The sequence below is a fragment of the Triturus cristatus genome, chromosome 2_2, assembly GCF_964204655.1.
Source record: "Triturus cristatus chromosome 2_2, aTriCri1.1, whole genome shotgun sequence".
Classification (NCBI taxonomy): Eukaryota; Metazoa; Chordata; class Amphibia; order Caudata; family Salamandridae; genus Triturus; species Triturus cristatus.
In genome coordinates this window covers 524,583,618-524,599,631 of record NC_140582.1, presented here as the reverse complement: position 1 = coordinate 524,599,631, position 16,014 = coordinate 524,583,618, and the positions used below count along the sequence as shown (strand labels likewise).

Below are 16,014 nucleotides of genomic sequence, written 5' to 3'. Positions count from 1 at the left end.
TGATTGCTTTTATTTACTGTTCTATGAGAAAGAAATTGAGCCTCAAATAAATGGAGGCTCCGCCTTCTAAAATGGCAGGGCAAGTGTTCATGTGGGAAGGTTCGCGCCTCTCCTCGGAGGCATTGCGGGAAGGCCCGCAGAGGAGGGTTTCTGACCGTGTTGGCTCGTTTCTGTTTAGTATCACCGGACAGGAGTCAGGACGTGGAGGTTTAGACGGCGTTTCTCATGGAATAGCATCCGCAGTGCAGAGTGACCTCACCCTCAGTACTGGTGCCAAGCACTTAGCCCCCGTGGTGCACACTCAGGGTTCACTTTCAGTGTGAAACTAGCCAGAAGTGTGGATTGACGTTTTCAGATGACAGTTATGGTTCTATTGCCCGTAATTAACACCCCGTAACATGCAAACCTTCTGGTGTCTTTTTCAGGCTGTCGAGGCTCAAATCCGAAGCTTTGGACAGACTCCATCCCAGCTGCTCATCGAGCCGCACCCTCCGCGGAGCTCCGCTATGCAGGTGGTGAGTACAGCCCTGCACCTTCTGTCTCACTCCCGAGTATCATGCAATACGGTTGTCTTTAAAGAGTCATTTTCTCTCTGGATTTCCTTTCTCTTTTTTGAAACTCAGAAGCAGCACATTGTCGTGGTGTCACCAGGGCTTTAAGTGGAAGCTTTTTCAATATTCTAAACCAGCCATAGTTGCTGCCTATTTATCTTATGCAACTAACAACCATTGACTAAGCCAATAGTCCTGACTTGTTGTAGGTATGATGTTACTTGTATCATATATCTGGATGCAATGACAAAAACAGCAAAATACAGGTTGGGCGGCACACTATGCTAAGCACAGATTTTTAGCTTACGTCTTTTTAAGCCACACCCTTAATTACATCGGCCACGCCCCTTTGAGAGTTCCCCCCCCCCTGTTTTTTCACCCTACTTGAAGTCCTGCCTTTCCTGATTACACTACTCCTGATATTATCTGTCCATATAACTCGAGTCCACAGACATTTGCAATGGCTTTGCAGTACAAAGGGTCATGTTTATGTAGTACTGTTTGATCCAGAGGGCGTACTTGTACAAGATGCCATGTCGCTAACTTGTTCTTTCTGTACATTTCGCTATTTAAACCTCCATGGGTTACGAACAATTATTGATCAGTTAGTCCTAAATGCAGCAGTTGGGTTTCTGATACTGAACCAGTTTCTATCTGATAGAGACTTCTAGCCACAGATTCCTTCCCTTAGAATATTCCCAAGTGTCTGACTCGATCCTTAAACATTTGGTGAGCAGGACCCCTGAGTGCCGGTAGGTGGCGTCATTCATCTCCACAAGGCATTGTCTGCGCTGGAAGTGATGTCCGTGGTGTCTTAGCTTGAGGACACCGGCTTCCTAGGAGGAGGACCAGAAACTATGCCTGTAAATGTTAAATCCAAGAGTTGCAAACATTTTACCAGTCATGAATGTGTCATACATGTGCATATCCTGTGTGTTTACCCTTGCCAGTTTACTTTCAATTGCTTCTTGCTGTGTACGCACAGACGCCAGATCATTTTTCATTCATAATTTGGTGTTCTCGTCCATCTTTCATTCTCTTCCTTATGCTTGGAAACCTTATGATATGACGCACTGACTTAAAACCCACACATGTTGTATTACGACACTTCTTATTTAGCTAATGTCCCACATAATCTTTCTTTTGTCAGAGGAGCAGCCATTTGGTTCATGCCTATGCTTCCTTTTGTGCTACCATCTTGATGTGCATACAGAGTAAAAGTACCCCCATCCCACAGGAGACGTGGGGTTCGTTCTCAGGATGTGGCGTCAGAAGGGATGGGAGCACAAGGGTCCAGGTCAGCATGGGCGGGGCACTGAGAACTCCTTTGGACAATGAGATGGCAAGACACCTTTCTCAGAGGGCTTGCCACTTCCTTTGTCAAGGTCTCTTTCTCAGAGCTCTTCCAGGCTGGAACATCTTCCTCTGTCTCAGGATCTTTTGCATCCTTTTGTCATAGGATTGAAACTTGATTGGCAGAACTAGGATTCTCCAGCATGACCTTCAGCCCTGTGGATTAGGAAGAAAATGTCGCTACCAGTTCTGGAGCAAAATGCCAGAATGCAGACGTTAAAGACAGAGCTGTTGACAACTTTGTACAATTCGCAGGCAAGACTTCAACATAGTATGCAGAGAAGTTTTGAATCCTCTTCAGATCCATTCAGAGTTTCTCCCAGAAGTGGATTGAGCAGGGTATGTTAAAGGCTAAACAAGACAGTTGTTTGACTCCTTCCTAGTCCTAATATAATCCACAGGCTTCCCTCTCTCATTTTTGCAGCAAATGATTGCAAATCTTGTCCTGGTTACAGGAATTCCACCCAAAGTCGTATGCACCTAAAATCTGAAAGAAACACGTTAGTTAGATTCCTCACCTTAGAATATCCCCAGGCGTCAGGCTGGATCCGGAAAGATTTTTCGTCAGCAATACCCCTTGCGCGTCGCTAGGTGTAGTCTGCGGCTCCGCGTCCGTCGTCGGCGTCATGCGGCGAAATGACGTCGTCGGAGTACTTAGACGCCGCCCTTGCACGCTGACGTCAGTTCTTTTTTCCACGCCAGACAGCGCCGATCCGGGAAGAGCTTACCCCTTAGTCATTTTTTGACTAAACTTTTTGACTTTTTGGTCTACTGTCGACTCGACTCTGGTGCCGGTAGGATGCCTGGGTTTAAAGCCTATGACTCCTGTCATCGACTGATGTCGGTGACGGATCACCATCGCCTTTACTGTTTGGGGCCTGACCACGATGCGGAATCGTGTATCGACTGTCAGGCCTTGACCTCTAAGGCTAGGCGGGACCGGTCCCGTAAGCTTCTCGAGCTTCGACACTCAGCTCCGTGCCGTTCAAGGTCCCGGTCCAGGAGGAGGTCGAAGGACCGGTCACGGAGCCACAGCCACCATCACCGCTCGTCGAGCTCGAAGTCTTCGGGTAAGTCGAAGCACTCCAAGAAGTCCAAGAGGCGACACCGCTCTTCGGACGCCCCTCGCCGGTCGCGCGACTCGGTCGATGGTCAGCGTGGCCCCACCCCCGCAGCTCCATCGGAGCCGCAGGAGCCGCGTCCGTCCCCATACCCGCCGGTCCCTGGGACTGACGCGACTCCGGCGGAGATCAGTGCCTTCCTCTCGGCCATGAGGGGCCTGGCTCCGCCGTCGATGCCTGCCGGCGCGCCTTCGGGCCCCGTGGGCTCGACTGGGCGACCTTGCGAGCCGGCGGCTCTGGCCCCGGCGCAGTCGACGACTTCGGCCCAACGCCGCAGGTCCCCGAGGGATCCAGGCCTGGATCTCTGCCGGCGCCGGTCGGCCTCACGACGCCTCCTCCACCGGTGCCGACACCGGTTCCTCCTCCGGCGCTGTCTCCGGACGACGACGTTCCCCGGTTCAGTCCGGGCCCGGCACCGGTGCGGCGCCGTCCGACGCCGTATCCGACGCCGATGGATGAACATTTCATCTACCGTCCGGCTCCGATAATTCCCCCTGTTTATCAGGAATCGGATGACGGGGGCGACTGGGAGGGGTCTGAGGACCCTATGCGGCAGGCAGGCCCATTTAGCACAGGACTGGGCAGACGAACTGGGGGATGCCAGTGGTCTGGACACCTCCCTGGACACTGGTTTCATCTCTCCTCCGACTGTGGCCTCGGAGGAAGGTGCAGCTTTTTCAGTGGTGCTGCGCAAGGCGGCCGACGCCCTTGGGCTGGAGTTGCCTGCTGTGGCCGTGAGGACTAACCTCCTCATTGAAGTGCTTCAACCGTCAGCAAGCTCCGGACACGGCTCGCCCAGGCTCTCGCCGATGGGCGAGATGCAGCACGACATGCTATACGATGTGGACTAGACACTACGGACTCGCTGGGTAGGCGATGTCAACCACGGTGGCGCTCCGTCGCCACGCCTGACTGCGGTCCACGTCTTTCTCGGGGGATGTCCAGAGTACCCTCATGGATATGCCCTTTGATGGCACTCGCCTTTTTGGCGAGAAGGCGGATAGTGCGCTGGCGCGCTTCAAGGACTCCCGGGCTACGGTTAAGTCCTTGGGCCTCTCGGCCCCACGACCGCAAACTTCCGCCTTTTGCCTCTTTCGTGGCCAAGGAAAGGGCGCCCCCTCAAGTCTGCCTAGCCACCGGCCGCAGACTCAACCTGCACGCGGTCGCGGACGTGGATCCCGCCAAGGCGGTACCGGGGGACAACGTGCTGGTCAGTCCACATCCACCCCGGCAGCATCCGCCTCAAAGCCCTCCTAGTCCGAGCTTTCAGGCCCATTCCACGCCAGTGGGCGGCAGAGTTCGTCATCACCTGCTCCACTGGCGTTCCATCACTTCAGTCAGGTGCGTGCTGCAAATCGTCCGAAGGGGCTACTCCCTCCCCTTCGAGACGACCCCTCCAGCCATGCCAGCGCAGTACCACTGTATGTCGGGGAATCACTTGAATCTTCTGCGGGAGGAAGTTGCGGCCCTCTTGGCCAAAGGGGCCGTCGAGCGCGTTCCTGGTCCAGAAGTGGGTCGTGGTTGCTATTCCCACTACTTTCTGGCTCCCAAGAAGGGCAAAGGGGGCCTACGCCCTATCTTGGACCTCAAGAGCGTCAACGCCTTCCTCCGGAAGGAGAGGTTCAAGATGCTCACCTTAGCTCAGGTTCTGGCTGCCCTAGACCCTGGAGACTGGATGGTAGCGTTGGACTTGCAGGACGCTTATTTCCACATCCCCGTCCTGCCGGCCCACTGGCGTTGTCTGCGATTCACGGTGGGTCAGGAGCATTTTCAGTTCACCGTGCTCCCCTTCGGCCTCACCAGTGCCCCTCGGGTGTTCACGAAAGTGATGGCGGTGGTCGCAGCTCATCTGCGCAGATTAGGGGTTCCAGTCTTCCCCTATCTCAACGACTGGCTGTTGAAGGCGGTTTCGCCCCAGCAAGTCGTCTCCCACCTCCAGACTACGGCCGACCTCCTGTATTTGCTGGTGTTCTCCGTCAATGTGCCGAAGTTGCATCCGAGTCCCTCCCAGAAGCTCCTCTTCATCAGAGCGGTTCTGGACTCGGCGCCGTTCCGGGCCTATCCGCCAGAACAGCGGGTCCGGGATATTCAGGCTCTAATTCCCATCTTTCAGCCTCTATCCCGGGTTTCGGTCAGGTTGATGCTGCGGCTTCTGGGTCTGATGGCCTCCTGCATCCTATTAGTGCATCATGCCAGGCGGCGAATGCGGGCTCTGCAGTGGGACTTGAAGTTTCAGTGGGCCCAGCATCGGGGCAACCTGTCCGACCATGTCTTGATCTCGGAGGGCACTGCGAAGCAGTTGCAGTGGTGGCTTACAAACCGCGATTGGGTCAGCGGCAGATCCCTCTCCCTACCCCACCCAGAGCACGTAGTGGTGACGGATGCGTCCCTCCTGGCATGGGGAGGCCACATGGGGAGGCGGAGATCAGAGGACTCCGGTCTCCGGCGAAGTCTCGGCTCCATATCAACCTTTTGGAGCTGAGAGCGATCCAACTTGCACTGAAGGCATTCCTTCCTGTTGTCCGGGGAAGTATGGTGCAGGTGTTCACGGACAACACCACCACCATGTGGTATTGCAACAAACAGGGCGGGGTGGGGTCGTGGGCCCTTTGTCAGGAGGCTCTGCGCCTCTGGACATGGCTGGACCATCAGGGCATCACCCTGGTGGTTCAACATCTGGCGGGCTCTCTGAACGCCAGAGCAGACTAACTCAGCCGCCGGTGCATGATGGCTCACGAGTGGCGTCTCAACTCGGATGTGGCGCAAGGCCTCTTTTGGCAGTGTGTGAGACTTGGTTAGATCTATTCGCCACCGAAGAGAACGCGCAATGTCAGCAGTTCTGCGCGTTGGAGTTTCGAAGGCGGCACTCGCTCTGGGACGCTTTTCGTCGCGAGTGGAGTTGCGGTCTGTTGTACGCTTTTCCGCCTATACCACTTCTGCCCAGAGTGCTGAAGAAGATCAGGCGCGACCGGGCCCAAGTCGTCTTGGTGGCTCCGGATTGGGCACGAAGGTACTGGTATCCCGAGCTACTCAGTCTGTCAATCGATCCCCCGATACGACTGTGTAGTAATCAAGATAGGTGAATCCAATTCCTACAGACTGCCTCTTCAGGAGGACCTTCTGTCGCAGCAGCAGGGGACGGTCCTCCACCCGAACCTGTTCAGTCTCCACCTTCATGCGTGGAGATTGAGCGGCGACAGTTGATGCCATTTGACTTGCCTCCTGAAGTCTGCGATGTGATTCTGGCAGCCAGGCGTCCCTCCACTAAAACGGTATATGCCTGTAGGTGGAACAAATTTGTGGCATGGTGCACAGCAAAAGCTGTGGATCCCCTTTCCGCCCCTCTTTCTGAGGTTCTCTTCTTCCTTCTTTCTTTGGCCCAGCAGGGCTCTGCTCTGGGCACTCTTAAAGGTTATCTTTTTGCTATCTCTGCCTTCCTTCGGCTTCCTGATCAGCCTTCTCTCTTCAAATCCCCTGTTGTTTCTCTGTTCCTTAAAGGCATTTCTCACATGTTTCCTCCTGTCCCTTTCGTAATGCCTCAGTGGGATTTGAATCTTGTTTTGACTTATCTGATGTGCGCTCCCTTTGAGCCACTTCATAATTGTCCTCTTCGTCTCTTGACGCTTAAGACTGCTTTCCTGGTAGCCATCACCTCTGCTAGAAGGGTGAGTGAGCTCCAGGCTCTCTCTTCGAAGCCTCCTTTCCTTTCTATTCATCCGGACAAGGTTGTGCTCCACACTCGCCCTTCCTTCCTAAGGTTGTGACTGCCTTTCACATCGGGCAGTCTGTTACGCTGCCCACCTTCTTTCCGCCTCCGCATCCCTCGAAAGAGGAAGAGCGGCTCCACCGTCCGGACCCAAAACGTGCGCTCTCCTTCTATCTGGACTGCACAAAACAGTTCCGGGTGGACGACCAACTCTTCGTTGGCTACGTGGGAGCTAAGAAGGGGCGGGCAGTGCACAAGCGAACCATCTCTCATTGGGTCCTTTTGTGCATCAAAGCTTGTTACTCCTTAGCTAAAAAGGAACCTCCTGTTGGGTTGAGGGCCCATTCCACTCGGGCCACGGCGACGGCCTTGGGTCGGGGAGTCCCCCTTGCAGGACATCTGTCAGGCAGCAACGTGGGCCTCGCTGCACACGTTTGCCAAGCATTATTGGCTGGACAGCCAAGTCCGGAGAGACGGCTTCTTTGGCCGTTCTGTTCTCCAGGACTTTCTGGTGTGATCTTGGTTCGCAGACTCTCCACCGGGGTTGGTATTGCTGGGGTATCTATTCTAAGGTGAGGAATCTAACTAACGTGTTTCTTTCAGATGAACAAGTTACTTACCTTCGGTAACGATGTATCTGTAAGAAACATTAGTTAGTTAGATTCCTCACCGACCCACCCATCCTCCCCGTTCTGCGAACCGACATCTAGGGTTAAGGTTATCCTTTTCAGGCCCCTAGACTTTTTTGGCACCAGTGTCGGTCTCTTGCATGGTTCTGTGTTCCTGGCGCGGAAAGCTATGTACAAGAACTGACGTCAGCGCGCGAGGGCGGCGTCTAAGTACTCCGACGTCATTCCGGCGCACGATGCCGATGACGGACGTGGAGCCGCAGACGACGCCTAGCGACGCCTGGGGATATTCTAAGGTGAGGAATCTAACTAATGTTTCTTACAGATACATCATTACCGAAGGTAAGTAACTTGTTCATCATGAATCTTAGCCTCAGCTGTTTACTATTCTCTCCCCAGGCCTTCCAAGCTGGCTAAGAAGGATATCTGCTCTCCTGAGCAAGAAGTAGGCCAAAAGGCATTCTGCAGACACTTGCTCCGCTGGGTCTGCCGGGGCCCTTCTCCGAAGAGGAAAATGTATACAGGTTTGAAAGCAAACACATTTCCTTCTGATGGATGCTTCTAACTGCAGGTTCCTCCCCTTGTGAATTTCCCCAGGGTCCAGACTGGATCTAAAAATAATTCATAGCAACTCCCTCGTGCATCGGGAGGTGGCGTTGTGTGGTTCCGCGATGATGAGATTTCTGAGCCACTATATCTGTTCCACCTTCACGCTCTTGTGTTCCTTTCTTTTCGGGCTTCCAGATGCGAATTTGAAGCTACTCCCTCGAGTCTGTCTTCCTGACAGATTTCTTCTCAAAATGTTTCCAGTTTGCTAGAGACATGTCCCTTCCTAAGGCAACAGGGTTCAAACCGTGTAAGGATTGCCTCACACGGATGTCGATGATGAACTCCCACAATACTTTGTCACAAATACACCAAGATGAACCTGAAGGCCATCCGGAACCTCGTTGCGGAATATAGCTGGAAGTCGAAGCAGTCCCCATCGAGGGTGTAGGAGAGTAGGGTCTGCTTTCTATGTTCACCCCCACTTTTTGCTTTTGCTTTACTGGTTTTCGACTTAGATGTGGCTGTGGGCCTGCTAATCAGACCCACAGCCCTGCTGTTCTCTCTCTAAATTGATACTATGTACTTTAGGTGCATAACCCATTTGGATAGGATCACCTTATTGGCCCCTGTACAGTGTACCCTAGGTACCCAGGGCATAGGTGTACCCTAGGCCTACCAGGGGCTGCAGCATGTATTATGCCACCCCTGGCCTGGCCTTCCATTTTGACACAACTGGCTGATCACTCAGCTGGGGCAAGGTCGTGTAATCACCCCTTGCTTAGGTGTAGTATTCCTATACCTAACTTACATATAGACACATGTGTACCTATCAGTCACTCCTATGGCAGGCCTTAACAATCCTGGAGGCAGAGTGCTTGGTAACATGTGAGATGGGGCTCTAGCATGAGCTGAGCCTGTCTGCAGCTTTCGGAACCATGTCCTTATAGCTGTTCTATGATATAGCCTACCATATACTCTTAAAGTGCCTTATAATCTTAGACGGTTATGGTAACTATGGTTTGGCTTTATCGAAACATGTCGTGTAAGGTGTCTAACACTGTGGAATAATACCCCCATGCCATTTCTGGACATGAGGATATTATTCCCCCCTTCTAGAGGGAAAGACATGTTAAAATCATATTTCACTGTTAGCCTCTGACCAAAGCCTCAGCATCACAAAATGGATTCTGCTGCCACGACACAAGTCTGACCTCCTGCAGCTGGGAGTGATCCCAGCCAGGGAGGCCTGGACAATAGGTTTCCTGCTTGGGGAGGTGCTAGCACCTCCCCAGACAGCCTTTAGTGTATTGGGGCAGGGTGGGCTGAAAGGAATGAGACATGCCTGGGGCACACAAGGTGTTCCTTGCATAGTCCAGTTCAAACCGGCGCTGGGGCACTCCAGCCCCAGCTCTGGCGCGAAACTGGACAAAGGGAAGTGGGTGTAACCACCCCCTCCCAGGTCCCACCCATAAGGCGTGACCTAGCAGGTATCCCAGCCCCCCAGATTAGTATAAGAGTGGGAGTTGGGCCTCAAGACTTTAGATTATCCTGAACCTGCAAACTTGAACAGAAACTCTGGACCTTCGACATTCGACGAAAGAAGAAGACTGAAGAATCTCCCTTGTGGCCAAGGAGTGGCTACCCTGTGCAAACAGGCACCATCAAGAGACTACCCTTTGCTTTGCCCACGTTCTACGAGGAACCGACTGCAGAGCCCGACCAGAGCCTTGACTTCCAGACTTCTCCGACCCTGATCCACATCCACAGCAGAGCTGAGATCCGTGGAGGCGACGAGCGACGTGGGACCGGCTACCTGGGAAAAGTGGCTAGTAACTTCAAGCGCAGCTTCTGAGGCACCCTCGAAGTTGTGCACCGGGGATTGAGAAGCCCCAACCCCAAGCATCATCTGCACCGAAGATCAGCCCCCCACACTCCACGAGTCCTGCGTGGGGCCCTTCTGCATTTTCCTGCTTGCCGCGTCTGTCCGGTTGCTTGCCCGCTGGCTAGTGGCCTTTGTGACGACACACCCTGAAATCTTCTGCGCTGGTTTGGCTCCTCCAGACTGGCTCCCGCTTCTCTGCAAAGAAGAAGCACCCCAGACCTTCCTGGTCTGCACCAGAAGCAAGTCCTCCGTTCTTCGTGGGTTCCGCTTGCCAAGGCTTGGTGAGTCCTAGTCCAACTTCGACGCCGCCGACAGCAAGAGCCTTCGTGGGACAGCTCGCCTCCTGGTCCTGGTCGTCCTCGACGCTTCCTGGTCCTCCTGGCTGCAGCGACAAGCTTCACCTTCACCTGCAATCTTCACAACATCACCTGGTTCCTTCCTGGTTCCACGTGGTCACTGGCTAGTGACCTTGACTCTGTCCCTTCTGCTTGCAGGTCTCCTCTCTTCTTGATCCCAGCCTTGGGATCCACCGGACACTCTTCACTGACTGCCTGTCAGCATCTTTCTTCAGGCATCCATAGGAGTCGACGACGAAAACCGACGCAACTTCACCCCTATGCACCCGCAGCCTGTGGGCTAGGTAACTTGGGTACTCCGGTGCTCATCAGGATAGTGACTATCCCAGTGTCTAGTTTTCCAGTCTCGACTTCTTAGCTACTCCGGAAGTGTCCTAAATCTATCGTTTTCTAAACTGTACTATTGCTAGTGACTTTTACGCATTACGCGTGAGTGTTTCCACTCTGCACACGAATCCCGTGGGCCTCCCACTTCCTAACTAAAGCTAGTGTAGTGTAGCCCCAGCGATTCCCTAGGCCTATTCTATTTCCGTGACAGTGGTCCTTATACCACTTACTTAGTATATGGTTTGCGTGGCCCCTAGGGCCTAACTGTATTACTTACCTGTGTGACTTAATGTATGCTTAAATAAGACTGTGTTGTACTTACCTCTAATCTCATAAAGAGTGCTGAGGGTTTGACTAGAATAAATACACTTTATTTTATATATATATCTGTTGTGGTGTCCTTTCATTTGGTATTCAAGGGATTATATATGGTATCACAGCTGGCTTCACATGCCATTCAGAGTTTAGCCTAAGACTGCTCTTGTCCATGCTACCACTAGGATAGCTGGTCTATAAGGTTGACTTTACAACCAATCACCATAAGGGTATTTGGACTGATATAAGGTGTACACTAGAACTAGTGACATCATACATCAGGCCAACTTCTCACAGAGGGCGCGTACATGCTCTCGGTCCACAGGCGGATTTCATGAGTACTCGTCAACGAAATTGAGATCTTCAAATCAGTCCAAAAAGTCAAAACACCAAAGAAGTCTAAACACAGCACCCCTATGTCCTGCCACTCCAACCATTTAGAGCCAAACCTCCTTAACTCTGTCTTCCATCACTGAACCTATTTCAACCCTATTCGACCCAACTTCCCTGGCTACACGGCAATTCAAAATGACAATAGGCAGCTCTCTTCATGGATCAGTGCTTTACTGCCACGGAAAGAAAATAACTACCTGGGTGAAACTTAGCAAAAAAAATCAATTTGCTTACAATTTGTAGAGGCCTTTACTCTGAATTCTCTGACCTTGAGGGTCTTACATAAGTTCAGGGAAAGCCATAGATGCATGGTAACCTTGATCGTCCCAGCTTGGAAAAATTGAGGATGTCCAGCCACTTAAACAGTCACACACACACACAGCCATCACAGGAAAGCAGTGCTAATTCCCGATTGCCGGTCCATTTGAGGCTAGTAGAATTTGAGACTGGTGGGCGGCTGGGTTTTCCTTTTTTCACAGATCTGGAAAACCATGACTTCAGACCAATGCGTCTTACAAAATGTGGAAGAGTTATACCCTATACTTACAGTAGTGTCCTCCCATATCTGTCCCAAAAAACGCCTCCAGTTAGTTCTTTATCAAAACACCTCTTCCTTCTGCAGCAAGATGTGGCAGACTTGCTTCAGAAAGGAGCTGTGCAGCTGGTGTCAAAGCAGAAGATTGGTCAAGAATTGAGTGTTCCTTAAACTTTCTTGTTGCAAAGAAAGACCAACAGTCTTCGTCAAGCCCTGTACCTCGGGGTCTGGATCCTCTTTCACCCCAGAGAGAAGTTCAAGATGTTGTCCCTTGAACAGGTTCAGTTGGGGCTTGATCTCGGAGAATGGATAGTGTCACTCAGTTTACCGAACACCTATCTCCATGTATGAATCCTGAAGTCCCACTGGGAGTACTTGCAATTCATAGTGGGGTCGACTCACTACCAATTTGTGGTCCTTACCGTCAGTCGGACATTGGTACTACTAGTCTTCACAAAGGTGGTGGTAGTTGTAGCGGCCCATCCCAGGAGGTAGGGGATTCAAGTTTCTCCCTAGCTGGACGACTATCTTCTGAAGGCCAGGACTCAAGGGATGGTTTCTCACCTTGAGCCCTCTCAGCACCTTCTGTTCGTAGGGGCAGTACTGGATACCAGCTGAGCATTTTTACTAGAGCAGAGTGTGCAAGACATTTCTGCATTGCTTCCTCTGATTAAGGAAGAGGCCCGGATTCCAATCCTGGGTGTACTTTGCCTGCTAGGTCTGCTGGCGTCTTGTATTCTTCTTATGATCACTGACACAAGAGGGCTGTCCAATGAATCAATGAATGAACTTATATAGTACACAAATACTGAGAGAGTGTATTGGAGTTTGGAAACTGGGTAGCAAGAAAGGTGAAATTGTTAGCATAGGACAAACAGAAAAGTTTTCAAGTCTTTCCGAAACTGGAATTAATTCCTAATATTACGAAGCTTGAATGGAAGCTGATTCCACACTTGTGTGGTGAGAAAAGAAAAGAAGGAACCGCCTCTCCTCGAGTGTTTTAATCAATGAACTACTGTCAGAAGAGTCTCTGAGGAGTGAAGTCCTCTTGCCAGCAATAAGACCGGATCTTCTCTGTTAAGTACTGGGTGCCTGACTCATTAAAATTACGATGGACCAGTACCATTCTGGTCCAAGCCCTGCAGAGGGGCTCCTGTGAACAGGCCATTGCCCCCTACCATTGCCCCACCCCAGAGACCCAAGTTTCCTCACACACCACCCTGCCCTGGAGAGCTTGGAGGTCCGAGCCTCCTCTTCCAATATAAATTCTGGCACATTACATACCAGCCCACCCACTAGAGAATTCAAATGGTTAGACACCTTAGGTATGACAATTTTGCTTCCGCAAGCCTGGCACTGGGGCCCGTGAACACCATGTACCTTTTGGGCCATTACTCCCATTCACTTTGGGATTTGGCTTTGCAGGTGCTGCCCATGGTCCCAGAGGAGGCCTGGGCCATGTTCTCCCAATCTATGGCAAATGGTAGAAATTCAGCTAAGTTAACCATCCGATGTGGGCTGGACACGATCGACTCACTAAGCAGTGCGGTTTCTTCGTCAATGTCCTTACGCCACCACGCCTGGCTGAGAACGACTGGCTTTTCAGGGGCTTTCCAAGCTTCGCTTATAGAAATGCCCCTTGATGACTCCCGTCTCTTCGGAGGCAAGGTGGCTCAGAGCTGGTGCGCTTCAAGGATTGCAGGAATACAGCCAGGTCCTTGGACCTTTCAGTGGCCCACCGCCAACCCCAGTCTGCCTTTTGCGGTCATGGAAGGGGCTTCCTGCCCAGTCTCCGCTGCATGTTAGCTCCTCAGCCTCTGTGTGGCCAAGGATATGACCTTGTGGGTCGGGCAGCCAAAGGTCGGGCCAGTCCCCCACCTTGCGGTTATCCACTCAACCTTGCAGTGCTCCACTTTGTTATGTGGGGATTGAGTGGCGACAGCTGATAGCTTTTGACCTTCTGCCCAAAGTCTGCAATGTTATCTTGGCAGCCAGACGTCCCTCCACCAAGACAGTATATGGCTGCTATTGAGGCAAGTTTGTGATGTAGTGTGCAAAAAATCATGTTGACCCCCTTTCTGCTCCCATTTATCAGGTTTTTCTGTTTATTCTTTCTCTTGCCCAGCAGGGCTCTGCTTTTGCACCTTAAAAGGCTTTCTGCCATCTCAGCCTTTCTGTGGTTGCCAGATCAGCCATCCCTGTTCAAATCTCCTGTTGTAAATAGCTTTTGAAAGGTCTTCAACACATGTTCCCACCTTCTTCATGCCTCAATCGGACCACAATCTTGTATTCATCTTTCTGATGTGCGCTCCTTTTGAGCCACTGCACAACTGTACTCTCATGATTCTTACCATCAGGACGGCCTTCCTAGTGGCCATTACATCCACCTGAGTCAGTGAGCTCCAAGCGCTGTCGTCTAAGCCTCCCTACCTCAACATCTTTCTAGACAAGCTGGTCCTCCGCACTAGAGCTTCCTTCTCTTTCCAAAAGTTGTCACTCCCTTTCGTGTAGGCCAGTCCATCACTCTGCCTACCTTTTACGCTCCACTGCATCCCTCTAAGGAAATGGTTCGACTCCACCAACTGGACCCAAGAAGAGCGTTGTTGTTCTACCTTGACGGCAATATAGAATTCTGGGTGGATGGCCAACTCTTCGTGGGGTATGCAGTAGCGAAGAAAGGCAAAGGCAGTGCAGAAACTGACTATCTTACAATGGATTGTACTCTGCATTATAATCTGCTACACACTGGCCAAGAAGGAAACCCCATGTACTCATTCCACCAAAGCTAAGGCTGCGACCACTGCATTAGCACACAGCGTTCCGGTGCTTGATATCTGCCAGGCAACAACCTGGGCTTCTCTGCACATGTCCACCAAGCACTATATCCTCAACAGTCAGGTCCTTCAGGGCAGGCACTTTGCTTGTTTGGTCCTGCAGGACTTTTGGTGTGAAATGGTTTTGCAGACCTTCCTCCGGGGAGAGTTATTGCTTGGGTATATATATATTCTAAGGTAAGGAATCTGAGGCTAGAAGTCTCTATCAGATGAAGAAGTTATTTACCTATGGTAACACCTTGTCTGGTAGAGATTCTATCTAGATGCATATTCCTTATTGACCCACCTATCCTCCCCGCTCTGGGAACAAATTTCTAGGGACATGGATTTTCCCTTTCAGTGCCCTAGTTTTCCACAGTAGTGCTCAGTGTTCTTCATGGCTCTGCGCTCCTGTGGAAGTTTGTGAAAAGAAACTATAATCGGCACCCTGGGTAGCTCCTATATAGGCACCCCGCACATGGCTTCTGGCGCGGACGATGCCATGCGGAGCCAAATTACGCCACCTAATGGTTCACAGAGGTACTGGTCATGAAAAACTAATCAAATCCAGTATGATGCTTGGGAATAATTCTAAGGTAAGGATTCTGCGGCTAGATAGTCTCTACCAGGTAAAGTGTTTCCGAAGGTAAGTTACTTGTTCTTGAAACTTTTGGACTAGTATGTTTCCTACTACTCCATTTATATCACAGTAGGAGTTCATTCTGATGGATACATCTACCAGTGGATTCCTCACCTTGTAAATATCCCCTGCGCCAGCATTCCACTGAATTTTTTCCCCAGCTCTCCACGCTGACGTGGACGTCATAATACCTCGGCTCTGCTCGCGACTCCGTATGACGTCACCGGAGCCATAAGAGAGCCACGCCGGCGTGATGACGTCAATTCCCTTTTTTCCGTGCCGTAGACGCGTAACGGTTTTCCAGCACTCTTCTGTTACTTTGGAGTCTCTATGTGAGTTACTGTTTCTGGATTTACCATGTCTTCGCCGAGGAAGTCAGGATTCAAGCTGTGTAGGGAATGTGGGGGTCACAAGTCCATCACTGACCTCCTACAAAAAGGGGCGATAGAGGTGGTTCCGGAGCAGGAAAGGGGTCAGGGATGCTACTTCTGGTATTTCCTGATTCCCAAAAAGGACGGCAGATTGCGCCAATCCTGGACCTCAGAGCTCTGAATTTTTACCTGAAACAGGAGAAATTCAAGATGCTAACCCTTGCACAGGTTCTTCAAGCGTTGCAGCAAGAAGACTGGATGGTGTCGATCGACTTGCAGGATGCGTATTTCCACATCCCAATCCTGAAGTCGCACAGGAAGTATCTCCGTTTTACGGTTGGGTCGCAACACTACCAGTTTGCGGTTCTCCCATTTGGTCTTACTACTGCACCTCGAGTCTTCACCAAGGTGATGGCAGTGGTGGCTGCTCATCTCAGGAGGTCGGGGATTCCGGTCTTCCCCTAACTGGACTG

General features: G+C 51.5%; 1 protein-coding gene across 3 annotated transcripts in view; it reads left to right on the top strand.

The window, feature by feature from the left end:
• Positions 1–16,014, top strand: part of LRBA (LPS responsive beige-like anchor protein) — a 2,426,603-nt gene that overhangs the window by 2,143,187 nt on the left and 267,402 nt on the right. For all 3 annotated transcript variants that reach the window (XM_085641653.1, XM_085641654.1, XM_085641652.1), the window contains exon 49: positions 426–515. In XM_085641653.1, the coding sequence (XP_085497779.1) occupies positions 426–515 (90 nt within the window). The remainder of the gene's footprint in view (positions 1–425; positions 516–16,014) is intronic.